Here is a 22,989-nt window from a genome sequence, read left to right as displayed (position 1 = left end):
AAAGAAAGGGACTGAGAAAATATTTGAAGAGATTATAGTTGAAAACTTCCCTAATATGGGAAAGGAAATAGTTAATCAAGTCCAGGAGGCACAGAGAGTCCCATACAGAATAAATCCAAGGAGAAATACACCAAGACACATATTAATCAAACTGTCAAAAATTAAACACAAAGAAATCATATTAAAAGCAGCAAGGCAAAAACAACAAATAACACACAAGGGAATCCCCATCAGGATAACAGCTGATCTCTCAGCAGAAACTCTACAAGCCAGAAGGGAGTGGCAGGACATACTTAAAGTGATGAAGGAGAAAAACCTGCAACCAAGATTACTCTACCCAGCAAGGATCTCATTCAGATTTGATGGAGAAATTAAAACCTTTACAGACAAGCAAAAGCTGAGAGAGTTCAGCACCACCAAACCAGCTTTACAACAAATGCTAAAGGAACTTCTCTAGGCAAGAAACACAACAGAAGGAAAAGAACTACAATAACGAACCCAAAACAATTAAGAAAATGGGAATATGAACATACATACCAATAATTACCTTAAATGTAAATGGACTAAATGCTCCCACCAAAAGACACAGACTGGCTGAATGGATACAAAAACAAGACCCATATATATGCTGTCTACAAGAGACCCACTTCAGACCTAGAGACACATACAGACTGAAAGTAAGGGGATGGAAAAAGATATTCCATGCAAATGGAAACCAAAAGAAAGCTGGAGTAGCAATTCTCATATCAGACAAAATAGACTTTAAAATAAAGACTACTAGAAGAGACAAAGAAGGACACTACATAATGATCAAGGGATCAATCCAAGAAGAAGATATAACAATTGTAAATATTTATGCACCAAACATAGGAGGACCTCAATACATAAGGGAAATATTAACAGCCATAAAAGGAGAAATCGACAGTAACACAATCATAGTAGGGGACTTTAACACCCCAGTTTCACCAATGGACAGATCATCCAAAATGAAAATAAATAAGGAAACACAAGCTTTAAATGATACATTAAACAAGATGGACTTAATTGATATTTATAGGACATTCCATCCAAAAACAACAGAATACACATTTTTCTCAAGTGCTCATGGAACATTCTCCAGGATAGATCATATCTTGGGTCACAAATCAAGCCTTGGTAAATTTAAGAAAATTGAAATTGTATCAAGTATCTTTTCCGACCACAATGCTATGAGACTAGATATCAATTACAGGAAAAGATCTGTAAAACATACAAACACATGGAGGCTAAACAATACACTACTTAATAACGAAGTGATCACTGAAGAAATCAAAGAGGAAATTAAAAAATACCTAGAAACAAATGACAATGGAGACACGACGACCCAAAACCTATGGGATGCAACAAAAGCAGTTCTAAGAGGGAAGTTTATGGCAATACAATCCCATCTTAAGAAACAGGAAATATCTCGAATAAACAACCTAAGAAAAAAAAAAAAGATTGAAAGTGGTGTTTATTGTTAGGAGTTTTAAGTTTTAGCTGTGAGGTTAAATACTTTGGCTGCTGGATAAGAGGATCCAAGTGGCCATTATGATTCCATTTAAAACTCCAGCATATCCTTAAAATATTCCTAATAATTAAAATGAGATAAAAGAGAGATGATGCCCATCTGCTTTCTGCTTACCACTCCTCTACTTTTTGTAGAAGCTAGTGATATCATTGTAACACCTTTAATTTACTGTTGAAAGACATTAAAAGCTAACTCACTGTTTTTGGGCCTGTGAAAGTGACATGCCCAAGCTTTTGTTAAAGTGTGGCAGACACTTTCTTGTTTTAAAGTAGGAATAAAAGAGGAAGAAATTTCTGGAGAAAAATATTTCTACTAATTTAGAATGCAGATGGAACGTTGTGTGGGGAAAGTATATAAGGTAAAACGTGTATAGAAAGTTATTAACTGTTTGGCTTTGGAAACTTTATTGAATAGATGTAAAATCTTTGCAGAGAGGAGCTTCATGTATTTCCATCTTGAGCATTTTATTCTAAAGAAAAGCCCTTAATCATATACATATGATTTATATTTGCACTTATCTGAGAAAGTGATTAGTTATTGTGGCTGTATATATTCTAATGTATTTTTAGAACACTTGATTTTTTTTTTAGATTATGCATTTGGGTTTATTATATGCAGTTTGGGTTCTGATCAGTTCTGTGAATGCAATATGCATGATACATATTTGTATTTGGATAATACATATTTGTATTTGGATAACGTAATTATAGGTTATCTGCAAAAACTGTAGACTGCTCTATTGAGTTTCTGTTATTTATTTCTTAGGTATTTTTTTATTTCCTCCCTTATTGATAGGCTGTCAATGTTTTGCTCACATTAATCCCTGTGGAGTGCCCTTCTGATTTCTTCTTCTTTTTCTTTTTTTTAAATAAATAAATAAATAATTTATTTATTTATTTATTTATGGCTGCATTGGGTCTCTGTTGCATCTTCGCTGCTGTGCTCGGGCTTTCTCTAATTGCATTGAGCCAGGACTACTCTTCATTGCAGTGCGCGGGCTTCTCATTGCAGTGGCTTCTCTTGTTGCGGAGCACGGGCTCTAGGCATGTGGGTTTCAGTAGTTGTGGCACGCGGGCTTAGTAGTTGTACCTCGCGGGCTCTAGAACGCAGGCTCAGTAGTTGTGATGCAAAGGCTTAGTTGCTTCATGGCATGTGGGATCTTCCCGGACCAGGGCTCGAACCCATGTCTCCTGCATTGGCAGGCGGATTCTTAACCATCACGCCACCAGGGAAGTCCCCTTTCTGATCTCTTCTAATTTATTGATTCTGACCTGCTAGAGCCTTAGAATCCAGTTAATCTAACTCATGTTTACGGACTTCCATCCATCTGTGAAATATTGATTAATATTTATTAATATATGCCAGGCTCTGGGTAGGCATTGGTAAATAAGACTTTCATTGTCCCTACCTTCATGGAGCTTAGAGTGTAGGAGATTTTTATTTAAAGAGTAAAGATTTATAATATATACTTTATTTAAAACTCTTAAAGTACCTGAATTAAACTTTTCCATCAGTAATATGAATTCAGCTTAAGTAAGATTTGCTGTCTGAATCATTTTTATGAGACTTTTCTAAAATGTCTTGTTACTTAAAACTTATTGATCACAGGAAGGTAAACAGTGAAGAGACTTCACTTACATTCATTATGTTAACATTTATATTAACATCTAATCACACATTGGATTTGTGCTGGAGCTGGGACTTAAACTTGCATCTGCTGATTCCCAGTCCAGTGCTTTTTGCATTACATTATGTGACTTTTTAAGGACCTCCTTTGTTATGTAAAACTAAAAAAAGGCTTCTGAGGTAAGGTGTTGTAACAGCAAAGTGGAATATGGTAGAGTACTGGGAGTCTCTGTGTTCAGAGTGTTTCTGTTCTTTATGCTGATTTTCCCCTTTGAACTTAGAGCAGCAGGGAGGTTCATCTGGGAGGCCTGACTCTTTTGCATATTATGTCTTCTAGTTTGTACCTGTTCAAACTAGGCCTGGCTCCTCAGATTCAAGACCTATATGGAAAGGTTGACTTCACAGGTAAGAAGTTACAAACTTGGCAGAAAGTGCTTGATTTATGTGGAAATAGCCTGGAGAGTCAACAGTGCAAATCTTAAAGACATACGGCTTTAAAAACACTGTGCCAACAGAGATTTTAAAAAAGCATGAGTAACCTGCTTCTCCTGCTTCTCCTCTTCTTCCACTAAACTTGGAATTTCAAGCTCTGTTCTCTCAGTTATGACATGGGTATGATTGATAATTCTCAGTTTTCTTATGTGTAAATTAGAAAGAATATTAACATATAGTATGGAAAAAATAATATAATATTAACATGTAACATTAAAGGTTCATGTACAGTGAAAAATCTTTATAACAGTCTTGCCCCTTCCCTTCCAGTGAGCACCAGTTGTAGGCAAAGGAAGGGGAGCGAGATGATACAAAGATGACAATTTACTAATTTTAAAACTTTAGCTTATTTGGGTGGGTGTTTGCTATAGTCAGATGCTTGAAGAGATGGGGGCTTGGGGAGAAAAAGAACAATGGTAATATTGGTTAGGGGTAAGATAGATTCAAATCTTTTGAACCGGTGATTATTTTGTAGGCCAGGGAGTTTTAAAAATTGTAAATAAAACTTTTATCTGTGATATTTTTCCTTCCAGGGAAGTTTTTTCCCAGACTTGGGGCAAGGGCAAAACCTTACATGTTGTTTTCTTTATCATTTGGCTTTCTGCCTTAGAAACGAAATTGTGTAATAGTAGCTAGTGATTTGGATTGTAAAGACAGATAACTGGCTTGTGATTCACTTCTTGTTCAAGCTGCCTTTAAAGCTGCTCCATTCGTAAGTTCATTATAGGGAATGCCATAAGTAGCAGTTTGGGAGAACTAATTTCTATAGAGCCAGTCTCATGTTATAGTTATTTCTGATGCTCTTGATAATACTAATAATACTGTGTCTATTGAGTGCATGTTATGTACCGGGTATCATGTTAAGTGCTTTCCATATATTATCTTATTTAAATCCTTCTAACAATCCTAAGAGGTAGATGTCATTTTATCCAATACATTTTGTAGTTGAGGAATCTGTTTCCTTTTCTGTGTTATGGAAAGGTGCTTAACTCGCTTGTTTGGGTCTTAATTTTTCCCTGTAGAAGAAGAAATCAACAACATGAAGATTGAACTGGAGAAGTATGGGATCCAGATGCCTGCCTTTAGCAAGATCGGGGGCATTCTGGCTAATGAACTGTCAGTGGATGAAGCCGCATGTAAGAAGAGAGAAATTTTGTGGGTTCAAATGGGGTTGTTGCTACTACTTTTAATGATTAATACTATAATGATGGTCTTAGACATTAGGAATTTTGCTAGCAAGTTTAGGTCAGTAGATATAGATTTAAACACTACTATACAGTTATCTATGCTATCATTATTTGGAAATAAGTGAGTGATTTTGATTAAAATAAAAGCACTAGAAAGTGAATTCTACATTTCGGTGCCTTTTGGAGTTTCTTATTTTCTGATGGTGTTTACGTGATGATTAAGGTGAAATTTCCATAACAAATGCTCAAAGGCTCCTTTCAGAGTCTCTTATGAATATTTCCCTGTTAAGATTTCAGATTCAGCATTCCAGACATGGATCACAGGCAGAGCTGTGGGTTTGTGCATCAGAGGAAAAAGACTGGGCTTAAAGATCTGGGGAGTCCTCTAACCCCTCCATCTATGAAAAGGAGCCTCTTTCTGTGATAGGGGGTTGCAATGTTTGAATGTGTAACGTATATCCTTTACTTTGTATAACCTCAGTGTTCTATGTTTTGAATTTTTTTCTTTTTAGTACATGCTGCCGTTATTGCCATTAATGAAGCTATTGACCATAGAATTCCAGCTGACACGTTTGCAGCTTTGAAAAATCCCAATGCCATGCTTGTGAACCTTGAAGAGCCCTTGGCTTCCACTTACCAGGATGTACTTTACCAGGCCAAGCAGGACAAAATGACAAATGCTAAAAACAGGGTAAAAATGGAACATTTGTTCTTTCTAACTGATTTATATTCTTTCACTGTTTGATATGACTCCGTTTTAAAAATCAGTTTTATCGAGGTATTAATTTACATATAATAAAATTCAACTGTTTAAAGTGTACAGTTTGATGGGTTTTGACAAATGTATATGGATGTGTAACCACCCCAAAAGTTCCCACGTCTCCCCTTTGCAGTCAGTCTGTACCTCCTCATACTCCCCGCCCCTGACCCCAGCAACTACCAGTCTGTTTTCGATCACTTTAGTTTATTTTTTTAGAATTCTATATAAATGAAATGGAGTTACCCAGTATGTAGTCTTTTGGTATTAGATTCTATTTTACTTCTACTTCCTTCTTGAGTTTTGTGCAAACCAGTGACAGGTTCTGTGATCTAGTCCCTGGATGTACCTGTTCTGCTCAGGTCTGAGGCAAGGATGCAGACTCACAAGTGAGCAGGGCAGGGTTCACCAGTGCTTCCTTCTCTTGCCTGACTCTGGAAGAACCCCTGGGCTTGTTATTTACAAGTGGATCTGCTTTTTATGTTTAGTTATGTTTAGTTTTGTGTTTAGTTACAGTTGTGTAGCATTCTGCTCTGTTCTTTATTAAGGATTTTAAGCCGCACCCTTACTTGCTGTTGGTTCTGTAATGGGGGGGGAGGAGCACAAATATATTTCTGTGGTCTTCTTAGAGACCTGAGCTAATTTAGTTACACTTTCTTACTCATCTTCAGACAGAAAGCTCTGAGAGAGAAAGGGACGTTTATGAGGAGCTGCTCACTCAAGCTGAAATTCAAGGCAATATAAATAAAGTCAACAGTAAGTATGTCCCCGCATCAGGCACCTAAAAGAATGTTACAAAATAATGTGGCAGCTGTTGATCTCTTCTTGGACCTATGGCATGGTTTAAGTTTGTTTATTTCAGATATTCATGGGTTTGCTTAGGAACTGTTGCTGATTTACTGTCTTTTGTGTTCATACATCTTCTCTTTGGGCTACCATTGTCCTCAGACAGGCCCCCACTCCTCCGTCTACTCATCTATTGTAACTTACAGACTGTATTTTTTGGCTACAGTTTCACTCTTTCACCCTGTGTTAGACACTTAAATCTGAATAGGGATTTCATTTTCCTGTTTTTATTTATTTATTTTTAAATTTAAAAAAACTATTTTTGGCTGCGTTGGGTCTTCGTTGCTGCGCATGGGCTTTCTGTAGTTGCAGTGAGCAGGGCTACTCTTTGTTGCAGTGCATGGGCTTCTCATTGCGGTGGCTTCTCTTATTGCAGAGCATGGGCTCTAGGCATATGGGCTTCAGTAGTTGCAGCACACGGGCTTAGTAGTTGCGGCATGCAGGCCCTAGAGTGCGTGAGCTTCAGTAGTTGTGGCGTGCGGGCTCACTAGTTGTGGCTCGCAGGCTCTAGAGCGCAGGCTCAGTAGTTGTGGTGCACAGGCTTAGTTGCTCCGCAGCATGTGGGATCTTCCCGGACCAGGGATCGAACCCGTGTCCCCTGCATTGGTAGGCAGATTCTTAATCACTGCACTACCAGGGAAGTCCCTATTTTCCTATATAGTTTTGTTTTTCCTTTAAAGAGTAATACAAGTTATCCAGAAATAAACAAGAAACAAAAAATTAGACCCCATCACCTAGGATAACCACTCTTGATATTTTTAACATATCCTTCAAAACATATATTTAATCAAAAATGAGATTGTACTGTTCATGTTGATTTTTGTGTATGTTACACACTTTTGAAAAACTAATTTCTTGAAAGTGTCATTTTCATTTTGTTACTCTTCTTCAAAAGAACCTGCATTAGTTCCTTATTACTTGCCAGACAAAAGGCAGATCCCTAGCCTGTTGGAGTTCTTTATGTAGTATTTTATGCATATAACTCTCTATAGAAACTCATGTGCCTAATTGTCTCCCATATTCATTGTGTTTATTTCATGACTCATGAAAAATGGCTCTGGAGTTGTTCAGAACTGGGATTTGATCTCTTGCCCTTGTATTAATAGCTGTGGGAATTGGGTACGTGTGGCATAGAATCATTATACGAATGATGAGATGATGTATGTAAATTGCCTGGTATTTAGTAAGCACTCAGTAAACAATATTATTATCACTTTTGTTAATCATGTAATCTCGCCATTATAATGCCCTCATGCCTCATCTCTTACTTAATCCAAATTATACCCATCGTTCAAGATTCAGCTCAGTTCTCACCTCAGTGCTCATCCTAGCTCACAATATACTTGCCTTTCAAATCTCCTACAGCATTTATATGCTAAACCACACAAAATTGTTTTTAATTATATATTGTCTTAATTACTTGCTTTTTGTTTCTGACATATTTATAAACTTAAAGTAGAGTTTACTTCTGAGTTCTGCTTCTTTTCAAATCCTCATAATTCCTAGCATAGGGTTAGACTCACCAAAAGAACTAAAAAACCTTGCTTGATTCAACCAGACTTGATCTTATCTTGATCAAGATAATAATAATGGTAATAGTAATCAGTGTCCTCTTTGTTCCTTTGGAGATCCTAATTTCTCACTTGAACTAATACTCTGAATAACTGGAGAGAATTTATAAGATTTTACCAACTCCGTATGATAGGGAGTTCTAAATCCTGACCAGGAGTCTTTGTATTCTGTTCCATTCTGGCTCATTTAGGATAATAGCTTTCTGAACAGAGTAATAGTTCCATTCACGTATGGGTGATTTGTTGTGCTGTATCTGTATGAATACTACTTACGTCAGCAAGTGTAAACCAGAATGCCCTTGTAGTTAGTTCTCTGTGTGAGAAGAAAGTCCAGCACATTTCCTGCTGCATACACCGTGTAAAATACTCTTATTTACTAAGGGATTTTTTCTCTACCATGTTGTCTGGGATTTTATAGCCTTATAGCTCTACCTGGCTAATTATATTAGAGTCCGTTATAAACTTATAAGGAGAGAAACATATGTATATATTTCTAAAGTGTTCCATGCATATTGTTCTCACGTGGTCAGAGGAGCAAAATAGTAAAAATTCCCTCAAACAGCTTTCAGTATAGTGAGGAAGGTAAATAGTCAAATGTATCATTTCAGGGCAACTTGGTTAGAACAATACAGTGAGTAATTTCAAGACAACCAAAGGTGTGTGAAGTACAGTCATAGAATAAAGAAAAGAATGATGACTTTTCCTCGAGGTTTGTATCTGAACCTTCACTGGGATTCTTAGGGTAGGTAAGAAGGTGAGGATAAGGCAGAATTCCCCATAGGGGGACAAGCTTTTCCTAATAGTAGAGAAAGTCTGAGACAAGGGAAAGTTGTATGGTAGGAAGATAGAGGGACTTTAGGTCCCGGGAATCATCTTAATGTAATAATAGATAAGATTCTTTCCCTAGGGCTTGAGAAGCCATTCACGCTGCCCCAGAAGAAAGCTGCAGGCCAGATAGTTAAAAATGAGAAAAAGTTTTTATTTTTTGTTAAGTAGGATAAGGAAAATTAGAGTTAGGTAATTAAAGCATAGTGAGAGAAAGTGTTTAAATAATGTTGTAAACTTTATAGTATTAGTAAATGTTCATTTAAATATTTACATATTTAAGTAGTAAGTTTACATTTCTAGTAAAAGCATAATTGACTAGATGCCTTTGCAGATGGATAGTCTGAGATTCTGCATTGCATACGTAGAGGAAACCTGGTTGTTACCTATATTGCTTTTGTTTTCTGTCCCCCACTACTACAAAAGCTCCCTGAGGATGGAGATAACCTGTCTGCTTTGTTCATGGCTGTGTTTGCAGCAGGTGCATGGTCTGTGTTGTTGAAAAATGCTTGTTTAGTTGGCTAATGGCCACATAGACCTGCAGCCATGATTCAAGGAGCTGCTCACCTCCTCCATGTGGTGATCAGCGAGCTGAATTGCAGGGGAATGTTGGGAAGAAGGAAACTGTCTCATAGGAATCTAACCTTCTCATCCTTTCACCTCTTGGTGTTATTTTTTAGTTCTAGTTTGAGACTTTGTTTTCTCTTGCACTGTTTTGTTTCTTTATAAGAGTTTACATTAATTTTCTTTTTGTTTCTTTACTAATGAAAACAGTTAAAATTGATAAGTACTGCTATGCCCCCAATATTTTGATTTTTAGTATTTTATTATTGACTTTTTTTTTTTTTACTACTTTGGTGGTAAAAATCAGATGGTCATTCCTGGGTGGGACATGGGAGGGAGGACTCTATATTCTCTTCTAAAATAGGAAATCTGAAAATAATACAATAATTATGATTTTCCAGTGGCTGTCATTTCTGAAATCAGAAAATACGATATTTTGACTTTCAACTTAATAATACCTTATTTATTTTACAATGTAAAAGTACCTTCAGGTATATGATTTCATTTAATCTTATGAGGAGGGTATCTTTGTTATCATTTCCAGATGAAGGAAAATCTGCATTTTTACTGTCGGATAATAAAGCCCTTGTGTGACGTCAGGTTCTGTGACTAGAAGTAGAGAATATTGAGGCGGTGTAGAGAGCCCCTTCCGCTCCATGCAGTCAGACCAGCCTTGATGTCTAGGCACTGCTTTAGGCGGAGTACATTCAGGAGACACCAGGATAATGAAGGGATTCAGAATGATGCTGTATAAGAAATGGTTGGAGGAACTAAAGTTCTTTAGTCAGGAGTAGACAGTCACAGGGAAGGGGGTTGGATGTATTCAAGTATCAACTCTAGGGTGGGAGCTTTAGCAATTTTTTTAAACAGAATTGTCCAGAGGTGTAGTAAATTGCTGTGCGGGATACCTTCTCCTGTATTGTAGTTTAGTCTGGATGATGACTTGGCATTTTAGAGGGAATTCAGGCATGTGTTATTGGTGCCTCTTATATTGCTGCCCATATTGGTGCCAAGCTCTCTGCATCTAGAAGCTTTTAAGTAAGCCTGGGGTGTGGTCCAGGAATCTGTTAAATCTGAACAACCTGGGAACCCCTAGACGTGATGACTTTAAGGTTCTCTTCCAACCCCAAAGTCTAATGCTTCTGTGATACTCCAGAATAAAAGCTATCTAATTATATTTCCCTGATCTGGAACTGGGATTGGTTTTTAGGAAGGAAAAAATATTCTAGGCTATAATGTTAACATAGTTTTTTCTTAAGTGTTTGCCTTTTTTCCTCCTCAGTGTTTGCTGCGTTAACGAATATAGACCTGGCTTTGGAGCAGGGATCTGCCCTGGCCTTGTTCAAGATTCTGCAGTCACCAGCGCTGGGCCTTCGAGGACTGCAGCAGCAGAATAGTGACTGGTACCTCAAGCAGCTCCTCAGTGATAGACAGCAGAAGAGAGAGGTAAAAGTACCCTGAGTTGCACCTGCAAGAGTTTATATACATCCTTTTGAATCCCATGCTGTTGTGTCAAGGTATATATGGGGCCTTTTTTTCCCCCTAATATAACTTTTTCTCCTGCAGATGAATTAGGCTGTTTAATATCCTCAGGTAAAGTACACATTGTCTTCAGCTCTCTTTTGCTTTTAGAGTTGTAAATCCTCTTTTAAAATAAACATTGCCCATCCCGGTAGGTGAATCTGACCACCCCTTCACTTGAAGTCCCTTAAATCCCCAACTAAAAGCCATTGGGGAGAACCTGAAATTTTATATTCTTACTTCAGGAATTTCCACTTTTAAAAAACCATACCTGATGAGTTTCCTCTGGCCAACACTGGGAAAGTACTTAATGTGCAGTAAGAGTGGACTGTGTGGGATTGTACTTTATGGTTTTCTTTTTTTAGAACAAATATGAGGGAATTTCTTTTTTTTTTCTTTTTCTAAATAAGGACAAGTATACATTTTACAAATCCTCAGCATTGGCCAGAGAAAGCAGCATTAATGTGCTAATGATTCTACAAACATTTTATCTCAGAACATTTTGATGCTCTTTACAAAATTTTTTTTTTTAATGTGCTTATATCAGGAGAGTCACTCTACCCGAGATTTGACAAGGGCATTCGGCTCTCGCTCAGGCTGCCACTTTGGCTGTGTGTAGCCTGAAGCTGTCTCTTATGCCTGTGGCTCTCTGTCCCTAGTGACTGCTGTTGAGATATGAGAACTACAAGGCCCGGAGGCCTAGGCAGGAGTCATCTTTACCTAAGTGTTCTTTGCTTTTCTCAGGGTGGTCAGGCTGAGGCCCTGCAGAAGGAGGAGCTACAGTCTGGAGTGGATGCCGCAAACACTGCTGCCCAGCAGTATCAGAGAAGTAAGAGTCCTCTCAGCTGCGTGTCCACTGAGATCCTGAGTAGGGGAGGAAAGTGGCTTTGTGTCGTTGAGGGACCTGAGGTTAGATTCTGTCACTCCTCACCCCACCCCAAGGCTACTAGCTGCAGTCAACTACCAGGTACCTTTGGTGGCAGAAGGGTTCCTCCAGTTTTAAAAGTAGAACCGGAGTCAGCGTAGGCTCACTTCGGCTAGTAAGCTCGTGCTTACGTGGTTGGTTAGGGAAGCATCTGGAGGAGACAGGACTAGGGATTGATTGGCAAGATTTGGATGGTGAGAGACGGGAGAGAACGGTGTTCCTAATATGGGCAACAGGGGAAGAGGAAGTGTGAGCAGAGGGACAGAAGGTGAAAGATGTATTAAGGAACAGTGGCTAGAATAAAATTTTTGTAGATGTTTTAGGCTGAGTTGTGTAAGATAAAGGCTTGGGAAGATTGTGGAAAGCTTTGAATGGCAGCTTAATAAGCTAGTACTTTGCCAGGCTCTCCCCTGTAGGAGAAGGATGTTTTAGGTAGAGCGTAGTGGTGGCAGGCAGGATGATTTGGAGTGGAAAGAAAAAAGGGGTGAGGAGAAGAGGAGGCTGCTTTTTAAAGACAGATTTATTGAGATATAGTTCACATACCATGCAATTCACCCTCATACAAAGGAGGCTGTTTTCTAAAGATGAAAGTTCTACTTCAAACGTCATGGCTAATAGCTTATCCACAGAATATAACTTTCTTCTGTGAAAATTGGCATCTGCTTCCCCTCGGGCCTCTCAAAGCCAGCTGCCTTTGTGACCTCCTTGTTTTCTACCCAGGACTGGCAGCAGTGGCGGCGATCAATGCTGCAATCCAGAAGGGTGTTGCCGAGAAGACTGTCATGGAGCTAATGAATCCCGAAGCCCAGCTGCCCCAGGTGTTTCCATTTGCTGCCGATCTTTATCAGAAGGAACTGGCTACCCTGCAGCAACAGAGTCCTGAGGTGAGTTAACTGAACCTGTGCTGTATGTGAGCAAAACAGAGTGGACGTGAATTTAAAATTTAATATCCACTTCTTGGTGTAGTTAGGTAGAGGGTTTTTGTTTGTTTGTTTTGTTTTACTGGAAACTTAGACTCGTTATGGTTTTATTAAACTTCTGACCTCCCTTTGTATTCCAGAATGTCTTTCCTTACTCTTTCCCCCTTCACTTTCTGTACAGCATAGCCTCACCCATCCTGAGCTCTCTGTTGCAGTGGAGATGTTGTCATCGGTGGCCCTAATCAACAGGGCGCTGGAATCCGGAGACATGAATACAGTGTGGAAACAGTTGAGCAGTTCAGTTACAGGCCTTACCAATATTGAAGACGAAAACTGCCAGAGGTGGGTGCCCAGAGTGCTGGGTTGAATCCATTAGGTAGCTGTCACCTGTGTCTTTCGTGTGCCAACACTCTTATTTTCTCTACAGGCCTTGTGACTTCAGTGTGATCGTCTTTTTTTTTTTCTATTTCGATACATTTTATTCTTTACTATGCTGAAGGTTTTGTAGTAAATTACAGATATCATAACATTCCACTCCTAAATTTATAAGTATGCTTATTTAAAACAATGAGGATATTATATAGCCAAAATAACACTCTTATACCCTGAAAAATCAACAGTACTTCTTTAATACTTTCTAAACCTAGTCCATTTTCGTACTTCTTGTTCCAAAACTGTTTGTTTTTTCAGCTGGTTTGTTCAAACCAGGATCCAATCCAGGACCACATGTTAACATCTGATTATTGTGTCCCTTTGGTATCTTTTAATTTAGCATTGTCCCTTTCTTTATGACACTGACTTATTAAAGAGCTGGGGCCAGTTGTCCTATAAGATGTCCCGTCTTCAGTTCTGGTTGCTTCCTAATATTTGGTTTATTCGTGTAAATTGTAAATTAGGTCTAAAGACTTGTCAAGATTCAATTAAATATTTTTGGTGACGTGTGTTTCATGTTTTCTCATATCAAGAGGCATATAAAATCTGCTTGTCCCCACCATTAGAGATACTAAGATTGATCCTTGGATTAGGGAGTCATCTCATCCCTCCATTGCATATTTATTTTTCTCCCTTATCACCAGAACATAATATATATTTTTTTAATGTAACTTTTTTTTTTTGGCTGCCTCGGGTCTTCGTTGCTGCTCGTGGGCTTTTCTCTAGTTGTGGCAAGAGGGGGCTACTCTTCGTTGTAGTGCACAGGCTTCTCTTTGAGGTGGTTTCTCTTGTTGCAGAGCGTGGGCTCTAGGCCTGCAGGCTTCAGTAGCTGTGGCTCACAGGCTCTAGAGCGCAGGCTCAGTAGTTGTGGCACACAGGCTTAGTTGCTCCGCGGCATGTGGGATCTTCCCGGACCAGGGCTCGAACACATGACTCCTGCATTGGCAGGCGGATTCTCAACAACTGCACCACCAGGGAAGCCCCAGAATATAATCTTTTTTTGTACCTTTTGCAGCATCATGTCCAGTTCCCCATTAACCATTCATCTAATATTTTTAACTTAATCCTTGCCTAAATCCATATACTTTCAGTAAGAGTTGCTGAAGGGTGATTTGTTGATCTGTCATTCCTCCTGTGCTTGTTAGCTGGTGTATGGCCTTGTCTCCTTGTCTTTAGAGGGATTGCTTGAGCTGCTGCCTCTGATTCCAGAGTTGGTCTTACTTGGAATTTAGAATATGTAATATAAGTAGGCCGTTAAGAATAAGTGATATCCTTGCATTTTTACACTTTGCTCAAGGTAACTTCTCGGTCCCAAAGCTGACCTCTAGAATACATCAAGCTGTTGGGGTTCCTTAGCTATCTCTGTTCCTTGGATCCTTTGCCCCCATGTCTTCTCATTCCTGTCAACCAAAATAATCCTGAAGGTCCCTTATGTTGCACTTCATTGTCTCTTTTGTTGGGGGAATGGGACAGGTATCTTGATGAGCTGATGAAACTGAAAGCTCAAGCACATGCAGAGAATAATGAATTTATTACATGGAATGACATCCAAGCTTGTGTGGACCATGTGAATCTTGTGGTGCAGGAGGAACATGAGAGTGAGTAATCTACTTCCCGTCCCCCCAGATAATGTCACAGTTACAGATAATGTGATTCCATGAGCTGGTTCTAAACACTACTCCTGGGAGGATTTTTGGAAATTGGAAAAAAAAAAAAATCTATCTATCTCAAAAAGCTACAGTTGTATATTGTTTTCGAAACACCAGGCAACTGCTATAATTAGATAAGTATGTAATAAGAACTAAAATTTTCAGGAGGTGAATTGAATATGATGTGTTATTTTTAAATGCTATTATAAGAAGTGGTTCTGACACTGACTACCTGGAGTTAGGTCATATTGCACAGATTGAGGGCACAGTCCTCCCCAAGACTCCTCTCACTTCAGACACCAGCCTTAATCTCTGGAGTTCCCAGGTCACCACACTTCTGAAAAACTGGCTATATATTCAGGGGTCCCCTCTATCCCCTCAGGTTAAATAATTGGCTAGAATGACTCACAGAACTCAGGAAAGCACTATACTTATGGTTATAGTTTTATTGTAAAGAATACAAATCAGGATGAGTCAAAAGAAGAGACCAGGAGGGCAATGTCTGGTAGGGTCCCAAATTCAAAGCCTCTGTATCCTCAGGGTGTGTTGCCCTCCCAGCCCATTGATGAGTATCACAACCAGGGGAGCTCACCTGAGCTTTGGATATCCAGAGGTTTTAGTGGGGCTTCGTTCCATACAAATAATGGATTGAATTATGGCCAGCTATTGGCCAAGTAATTGAATTCAATTTCCAGTCTGCTTCTCCTCCCTGGAATAGCTGGGCTGATATTCTGAGATCACATGGCTCAAAGCCCCAATCTTCTAATCACATAGTTGGTCTTTCCAGCGTGACCAGCCCCTATCCCAAAAGTTTCTAGGGGCCCACCAGCAGTCACCTGGTTGGCATAAACTCAGGTGTGGTCCTAGGGGTCCACTATGGATAATGAAGATACTCCTATCACTTGGGAAATTCCAAGGGTTTAGAGCCTCCTTTCCAGAAACCAGGGACAAAGACCAGCCAAATTTTTTATTATACAACAGAGTCTTTACAAAAGTAGTCCAGCTGGCTGAGATACCTGAGGAGTGACTATTTCTAGTTTTAATTAGTGTTTCCTATGAGAAATATTCAGTGATTTAGTGGGAAGAGCCTTGCCTTGGAGTAGGAGGCCCTGAGCTTTGATTCTCCGTCTCTTACTTGTTTGCTGTGTTGTGTTGGAGAGGAGATTCCTAAGGCTCATCTTTTTTTTTTCTATAAAAATGTTGAACTAGGTGACTTTTTTAAAAAATTTATTTCTTTTTTTGGCTGTGTTGGGTCTTCGTTGCTGTGTGCGGGCTTTCTCTAGTTGCAGTGAGCGGGGCCTACTCTTCGTTGTGGTGCGTGGGCTTCTCACTGCAGTGGCTTCTCTTATTGCAGAGCGTGGGCTCTAGGGGCATGGGCTTCAGGATTTGTGGCGCACGGGCTCAGTAGTTGTGGCGCAGGGGCTTAATTGCTCTGCGGCATGTGGGATCTTCCTGGACCAGGGTTTGAACCCGTGTGCCCTGCATTGGCAGGCGGATTCTTAACCACTGCGCCACCAGGAAAGTCCCACCAGGTGACTTTTAAGATCCCTTGAACTCTTGACTTTTTGTGAATCAAGAATGGTTTTGATCACACATTGGAGTATACTTGAAAGCTATCCTTTATAAAGCCAGTTTCATCAAAATCCTCATCACTCTTAAGTTAGAGCAAGTAAAAATAAAACAAAAGGACTTGAGATTTCAATAGGAATATGGATATAAGTTTACTTAGATGAAAAAAACCCACTAAATTTAAAGGAAAAAGGTTTAAATGCTGCTTAATATTATGGATGACAAATTGTAGTTTGAATCATGGTAACTCTTGGATAGAGGATTTATGGTCACTTACCATGTTTAAAGACTGTTTTATTTATATAATTTCTTAATCTAAAAAATAACCTTTTGTCCATTCATATTTAGGGATTTTAGCCATTGGTTTAATTAATGAAGCCCTGGATGAAGGTGATGCCCAAAAGACTCTGCAGGCCCTGCAGATTCCTGCAGCTAAACTCGAGGGGGTCCTTGCAGAAGTGGCCCAACATTACCAAGACACACTGATCAGAGCAAAGAGAGAGAAAGCCCAGGTGAGTGGCACTAAATTGTTCCTTTTTGTTCCGAGAACTTCATCCCTCCTAGAACGGAGATAGAGGTAGGGGTGTTCTCTCAATGACTATTTCCTGGGCACCCTTAGATTCAGAGCACTGGAGGGACACACGATGTAAGAGTCATAGACTCTGCCCTCCAGAAGCTTATGCTATTTTACACATTTGGTTTTTTTGTTGTCCTTTGTTGTTATGGTTATAGACACATCTCTTATGTCTCTTTAAAGAAATTCTCTATTGAAATATAAGATCCAGAAAAATGTGTCAATTATTTAAGTATACGGTTGTATAAATGTTCAGAAGTGAGTATACCTATGTAATTGGTGCTTGGAATATAAAAAGCATTAACAGAAACCCCCTTATATCCCCTTACATCCTTATTCACCTCCCCACTCCCCGCCCCCCAGCACAGTGGTAACCACTATCCTGATTTATTCTAGCACATGTCTTTTGGTAAATATATGTATGCATTTCTATTAGGTATACATTTGGAAGTGGAATTTGTGGGTCATAGGGAATACATATGTTAAGCTTTAGTAGGTAATGCCATAAAGTTTCTTTTTTTAAAATTTAAATAATGGCTTTATTGAGATATAATTCACATACCATACAGCTCACTGTTTTGAAGTGTACAATTCAGTGGTTTTTCATCTATTCACAGAATTGTGCAACCATCACCACAATCAATTTTAGAACATTTTCATCACCCCCAAAAGATACCTGATACCTGTAGGTAGTCACTCCTCATTTCTCTCAATCTCTCCAGTCCTAGGTAACCATCAGTCTACTTTCTGTCTATGGATTTGTCTATTCTGGACATTTTGTATGAATGGAATCATACAGTGTGTGGTCCTTTGTGACTGGCTTCTTTCTCTTAGCTTGGTTTATCCAAGCTGTAGTACGTATTAGTATTTTATTTTTATTGTTGAATAATATTCCATTGTATGGCTGTACCACATTTTATTTATCTGTTCATGAGTCGATGGTCATGTTTCCACTTTGTGGCTATTGGGGATAATGCTGCTATGAATCTGTTCTCCAAAGTAATTGTAATACAAACCCATCTTTTAAAAAGTTTGTCTTGCCTCTCAGCTAGTTTGTTGAGGAAATGGACGAGATTTACTCCTTTTTTAGTCCTCTTGCTGAATAGGAAGTTGCCATGTGTTTAGTAGGCCCACAGATATTTGTTCTGTGATGAAAGCATAGTGACCATCTGTTTTTCGGAATTGTGATTCATCTCCTTTTAAGTTCTTCCTAACTAACAACAATTGGATAAGGAGGACCACAGCTTTCTTTTCTGACTTAGAAGATCCCTATGGTGAGGTTCTTGCAGCAAGCAGAAGAGCTAAAAGAAATTCTTTTTGGCGGTACGCGGGCCTCTCACCGTTGTGGCCTCTCCCGTTGCAGAGCACAGGCTCCGGACGCGCAGGCTCAGTGGCCATGGCTCACTGGCCCAGCCGCTCCGCGGCATGTGGGATCTTCCCAGACCTGGGCACGAACCTGTGTCCCCTGCATCAGCAGGCGGACTCTCAACCACTGCGCCACCAGGGAAGCCCTAAAAGAAATTCTTTTTTTTTTGCTGTACGCGGGCCTCTCACTGCTGTGGCCTCTCCCGTTGCGGAGCACAGGCTCCGGACACACAGGCTCCGCGGCCATGGCTCGCGGGCCCAGCCGCTCCGCGGCATGTGGGATCTTCCAGGATCGGGGCACGAACCCGTGTCCCCTGCATCGGCAGGCGGACTCTCAACCACTGCGCCACCCGGGAAGCCCCCTAAAAGAAATTCTTAATTCAGGGGGTCAGATTCCTTCTGGGAAGCCAAAAGTAGTAAAACAGATCAGGGCTTTTGTGTTAAGGGAGCTATTGTACACCGACAGCCCTGTGGGCTCTAGAAGTTTGGGTTGTGGGGGAGGAGCTGTGGATAATATAATGTTGATAGATCTCCTTTGATTCCATTGTCATGAGAGTAGTTGACATTACTGTGTCCTAAACATATAAGTGTATCAAGTACCAGATTCCTTTTAAGAGGGTCATTGCTCTGCATGTCAGTTGATCCTGTGGTGAAGGTTGAATCACAACCCCCATTTTGTAGTGAGGAAATCTAGACAAAGGCATTAACTGTTTTTACTTACTCAAGCGAGAAGCGGTTGGCTGTAGGGAAGCTGTAAATAGAGGTCTGTCTTTGATATCAGTTTACTGGATCAGAGCTTCCCAAACTTGACTGATGACTAGAACGCTGGAAAAGTCATTTTAAAAATACAGATTCCTAAGCTTTAATTCTATTTCTGCTAATTCAGAATCTCTAACCTGGGGCCTGGCTGCAATGATTCTGTTTAGGCCAGTGGTGGTAGTGTTATTTTTTGCTGCCTTATTAGTCCAAAAGGAGTCTTATATCCGATCCAACTGACAGAGGAATGGGCTTTGAAAGAATAAGCTAGGTCTGAGTGCATGTCTAAAAAAGGAAAGTAGATTGAGGATATAATTTGTACCAGCTCTCACTCATGTGATGGGCCTTACTGCTCCTTTTGTTCGGGTCATAGGAGTTAAACTTTTATTAGAGGATGTGACTAGAGTTTGAAGCATTTCCTTTTGCTGTGGAATAAATTTTCAGAGTTCATCAAAGGCAGAGGAAGGGGAGAGTTAGAGGAAAATGTGCTTAACACTGCCGTGCTCAGATGGGTAGACTATACTTTAGGTGTAATTGTCTTTTTTTTAAGCCTCAGCTCAGCTTTTAAGTTCCTCTTGGGAGTAGTTTTAAAAATAATCATCTGAGGGCTTCCCTGGTGGCGCAGTGGTTGAGAGTCCGCCTGCCGATGCAGGGGACACGGGTTCGTGCCCCGGTCTGGGAAGATCCCACATGCTGCGGAGCAGCTAGGCCTGTGAGCCATGGCCGCTGAGCCTATGCATCCGGAGCCTGTGCTCCACAACGGGAGAGGCCACAGCAGTGAGAGGCCCGCGTACCACAAAAAAAAATAAATAAATAAAAAATAATCATCTGAGTTCCAAATTTAGCAAACGAAAGATCTTAATTTAAATTTGATCTGTTTTTCTTGAAATATCTTTCTGTCTGGTTTTGGTATCATAGAATGAATGAATTGGGAAGTGTTCCTTCCTCTTTTATGTTTTAGAAGAATTTGTAGAGGATTGATATTAGTTCTTTAAACATTTGATAGAATTCACCAGTGAAGCCATATGGTCCTGAATTTTTGGTTTTGTTTTTGTGGGATATGTTTTGATTACTGATTCTATCTCTATATTTGTTATAGGTCTGTTCAGATTTTCTTCAAGTAAAAACTGCCTCTTTCTCTTTGCCTTTAGGGAATTCCATTATGCATATATCTTCTCTTTACTCAAATCTGCTGAATCCCTCTAGTGAATTTTTCATTTCAGTTATTGTATTTTTCAACTCCATAATTTAATCTGGTTCTTTTTTAAAAAATGTATATTCTCTATTTGGTGAGACATTGTTCTCATACTTTCCTTTAGTTCTTTAGATATGGTTTCCTTTAGTTCTTTGAACATACTTAAGATAGCTGATTTAAGTCTTTGTCTACTAAGTTCAGTTTGGACAGTTTCTGTTGTCTGTTTTTTTTCCTGTTTGGACCATGCTTTCTTGTTTCTTTGCATGTCTGGTAATTTTTGGTTGAAAGCTGGACATTTTAATAATAATGGGTCAACTTTGGAAATCAGATTCTACCCCCTCCTCAGGGTTTATGGTTGTCCCTGTTTGTTTCTGTTGTTTGTTTGGTGATTTTCAATTCTTTCAAGTCTGTATTCTTTGTCATGTGTGTCCACTGAAGTCTCTGCTTGGTTAGCTAGTGGTCAGCTAATGATTAGTCAGAAATTTCCTTAAATGCCTAGAACCTAAAGCTCCCAGCCTTTGCTGAGGGCCTTTGTGTGTGTTGGGGCATGCCCTTGACTCTCAGCCAGGCAGTTTACAATTTTGCTTTACCCTTCACTTCATGCTTGCCCAGAGCCTCAGGGTCAGCCAGAGGTCAGAGCTTACAGCCTTATCAGATCTCTTCTGAGCATGTGCATAGCCCATAATGCACTATGACTTTCTAGATTCCCATCCCAGGAATTTGTCAGAGCTTTTCAAAGCTCTCTGTGAACATCTCATTCTCTAGCTTTTCCTTTTAAGCTTTTTGGTTAACCTATTATTTGCCTCAGTTTTTACCCACTGCCCCAGGCATCTGTGGTGTGAAGCAATTACCTCTGTTTTGGACAAATACCCCTGGGGAAAAGGCTGTTTGCACTGGACAAGCTCTAAGTCAGGTCAAATAAAGACAGCCTAGCTGTGGTCTTCCAGGGAACTACCTAACATGTCAACTAATGACAGTTCTGTGGGAATAGATAGGGCTTTGAAGGAGGTAGGTGTGTATGGGGTGGGGGCAGAGGGGGGTGGGCAGAGCACAAATGGGAATAGGGCAGTTTAAGTGCCATAGGCCTCACTGTTCTTACTGAGAGTCAACTGTTCTTGAATAAACTGATTGCTGCAAGCCTTTAGTTCATTTCAATAGTTTTGAAAAAGTTGATTCTGATGACTTTTGTCGGTGTTTTTGTTGCTTTTATGTAGGAGGGGATATTCAGAGGTCCTTCCTCTACTGTTTTCACCATTGTCAGTTCTCTCTTCATTTAAATTTAGTGCCTTTAGAATACTTGCTAAAAGTAGATTACTGGTCACTGTGTAGTATTGTTTGAATGCCAAGACACAGATATCAGGAACTCTCAAGGAACTCATTTTATAATTACAAATATGAATGATTTTTAAGTCTGGCTTCTCCTCCCGCACCCCACAGTCTTAGTGTACACAGACAGGCATACGTGCATGTAGCTAAAAATCAGCTGGTGTGCACTGACATGGCTGTACCAGTTGTTAGAATATCGAATACTTTTTTCAGTACATTGCTCCTGTCCCAGGCCTCCCAAATGTGTTCCACCCCCAGTTCTAGCTCTTTCCCTGAACTTCCGCTATGAGCAACTAGAGGATTAACACCTAAACCAGCAAAGGGCCATGAGATCTCTGCTCCACTCTGATTGATCAGTGCTTGTGTTGATATATATGTTGTATAGATTCATGTATGTGTGTTTACATGTGTCTATGGTAGGTATGGAGTGGTTTATATGTATATATAGCATAGTTTACATATGTGATGAGAGATAAAACATTACATTTATGTTACACATATATGTATCTATAATATGTTACGTATATATTATCAGTACATATGTGTGATATTTTATCAATCATGACACATGTATCCATGCCATATATAATAGGAGAGACTTTTAAGGAGGTTTTAAGGGGTGAGAAGTGCCCTTTGCAAGTGTGTGTGTTTGTGGTTTCCGAATATATACACACATATATGTACGGTAGCCATTCTTTCATCTCTTTTCCCTTTCTTTTCTCCGTATCTTGTGGCTTCTCCACCTCTTTTACCTCCAGTCATTGCCCACTCGTTTGGTTCTTATCTCTGGTCCCTATCTCTTTACCTCTTCTAAAATGCAGTCAGTGTGCTTCTAAGTGTCAGTCAGAGTTGTTCGGGGATGTTATTTGCATATACTTTATATAGCATTTTCGCATTAAATCTATTTTATCTCAGTATTCTCCACAATATCTCGTTCAGGGTTTTAACTCTCTACTGAGTGATTTGAGTTAATCTTTAGAGCAAACTTTAACAGGAGGATGTTGGGTTTTGTCATCTTATTCGATCTAATTGGAGCAGAGAGAGCCTGTTCTTTCCTCACACTGTGATGAGTTGGTGTATGTCACTGATCTTGCCTCCTCCAGTCTGGTGAGGGGTATTTCTGTATATCATTTTCCCCTGATGTACCTGAGACACTGCTCCATTGTGTTTTTTTTTTTTTCCTCCTCTCACCCCACAGCTCTGTACCTTGTTTTTTAGGGGGAATTATGTATGGACGTGTTTGTTTTAATCCTTCTGCTTTAGTCTGCCCGAGGCAGAGAAGATGGAACTCTGAATGGTCAGAAATCATGATAAGCTGCGCCTTTCTCTGGATGCAAGGA

General features: G+C 39.7%; 1 protein-coding gene across 1 annotated transcript in view; it reads left to right on the top strand.

Moving 5' to 3' along the window:
• IQGAP1 (IQ motif containing GTPase activating protein 1) overlaps nt 1-22,989 on the top strand; it is a 106,337-nt gene that overhangs the window by 47,291 nt on the left and 36,057 nt on the right. Inside the window, exons 6-15 of the mRNA XM_060097438.1 lie at nt 3,513-3,580; nt 4,690-4,803; nt 5,367-5,545; nt 6,283-6,367; nt 10,700-10,863; nt 11,683-11,767; nt 12,584-12,747; nt 12,965-13,125; nt 14,689-14,813; nt 16,782-16,945. Coding sequence (XP_059953421.1) covers nt 3,513-3,580; nt 4,690-4,803; nt 5,367-5,545; nt 6,283-6,367; nt 10,700-10,863; nt 11,683-11,767; nt 12,584-12,747; nt 12,965-13,125; nt 14,689-14,813; nt 16,782-16,945 — 1,309 coding nt within the window. The remainder of the gene's footprint in view (nt 1-3,512; nt 3,581-4,689; nt 4,804-5,366; nt 5,546-6,282; nt 6,368-10,699; nt 10,864-11,682; nt 11,768-12,583; nt 12,748-12,964; nt 13,126-14,688; nt 14,814-16,781; nt 16,946-22,989) is intronic.

This window comes from Mesoplodon densirostris, chromosome 4 (genome assembly GCF_025265405.1).
Source record: "Mesoplodon densirostris isolate mMesDen1 chromosome 4, mMesDen1 primary haplotype, whole genome shotgun sequence".
NCBI classification, from domain to species: Eukaryota; Metazoa; Chordata; class Mammalia; order Artiodactyla; family Ziphiidae; genus Mesoplodon; species Mesoplodon densirostris.
The sequence above is the reverse complement of the archived record's forward strand: the minus strand, read 5'-3'. Positions and strand labels throughout refer to the sequence as shown.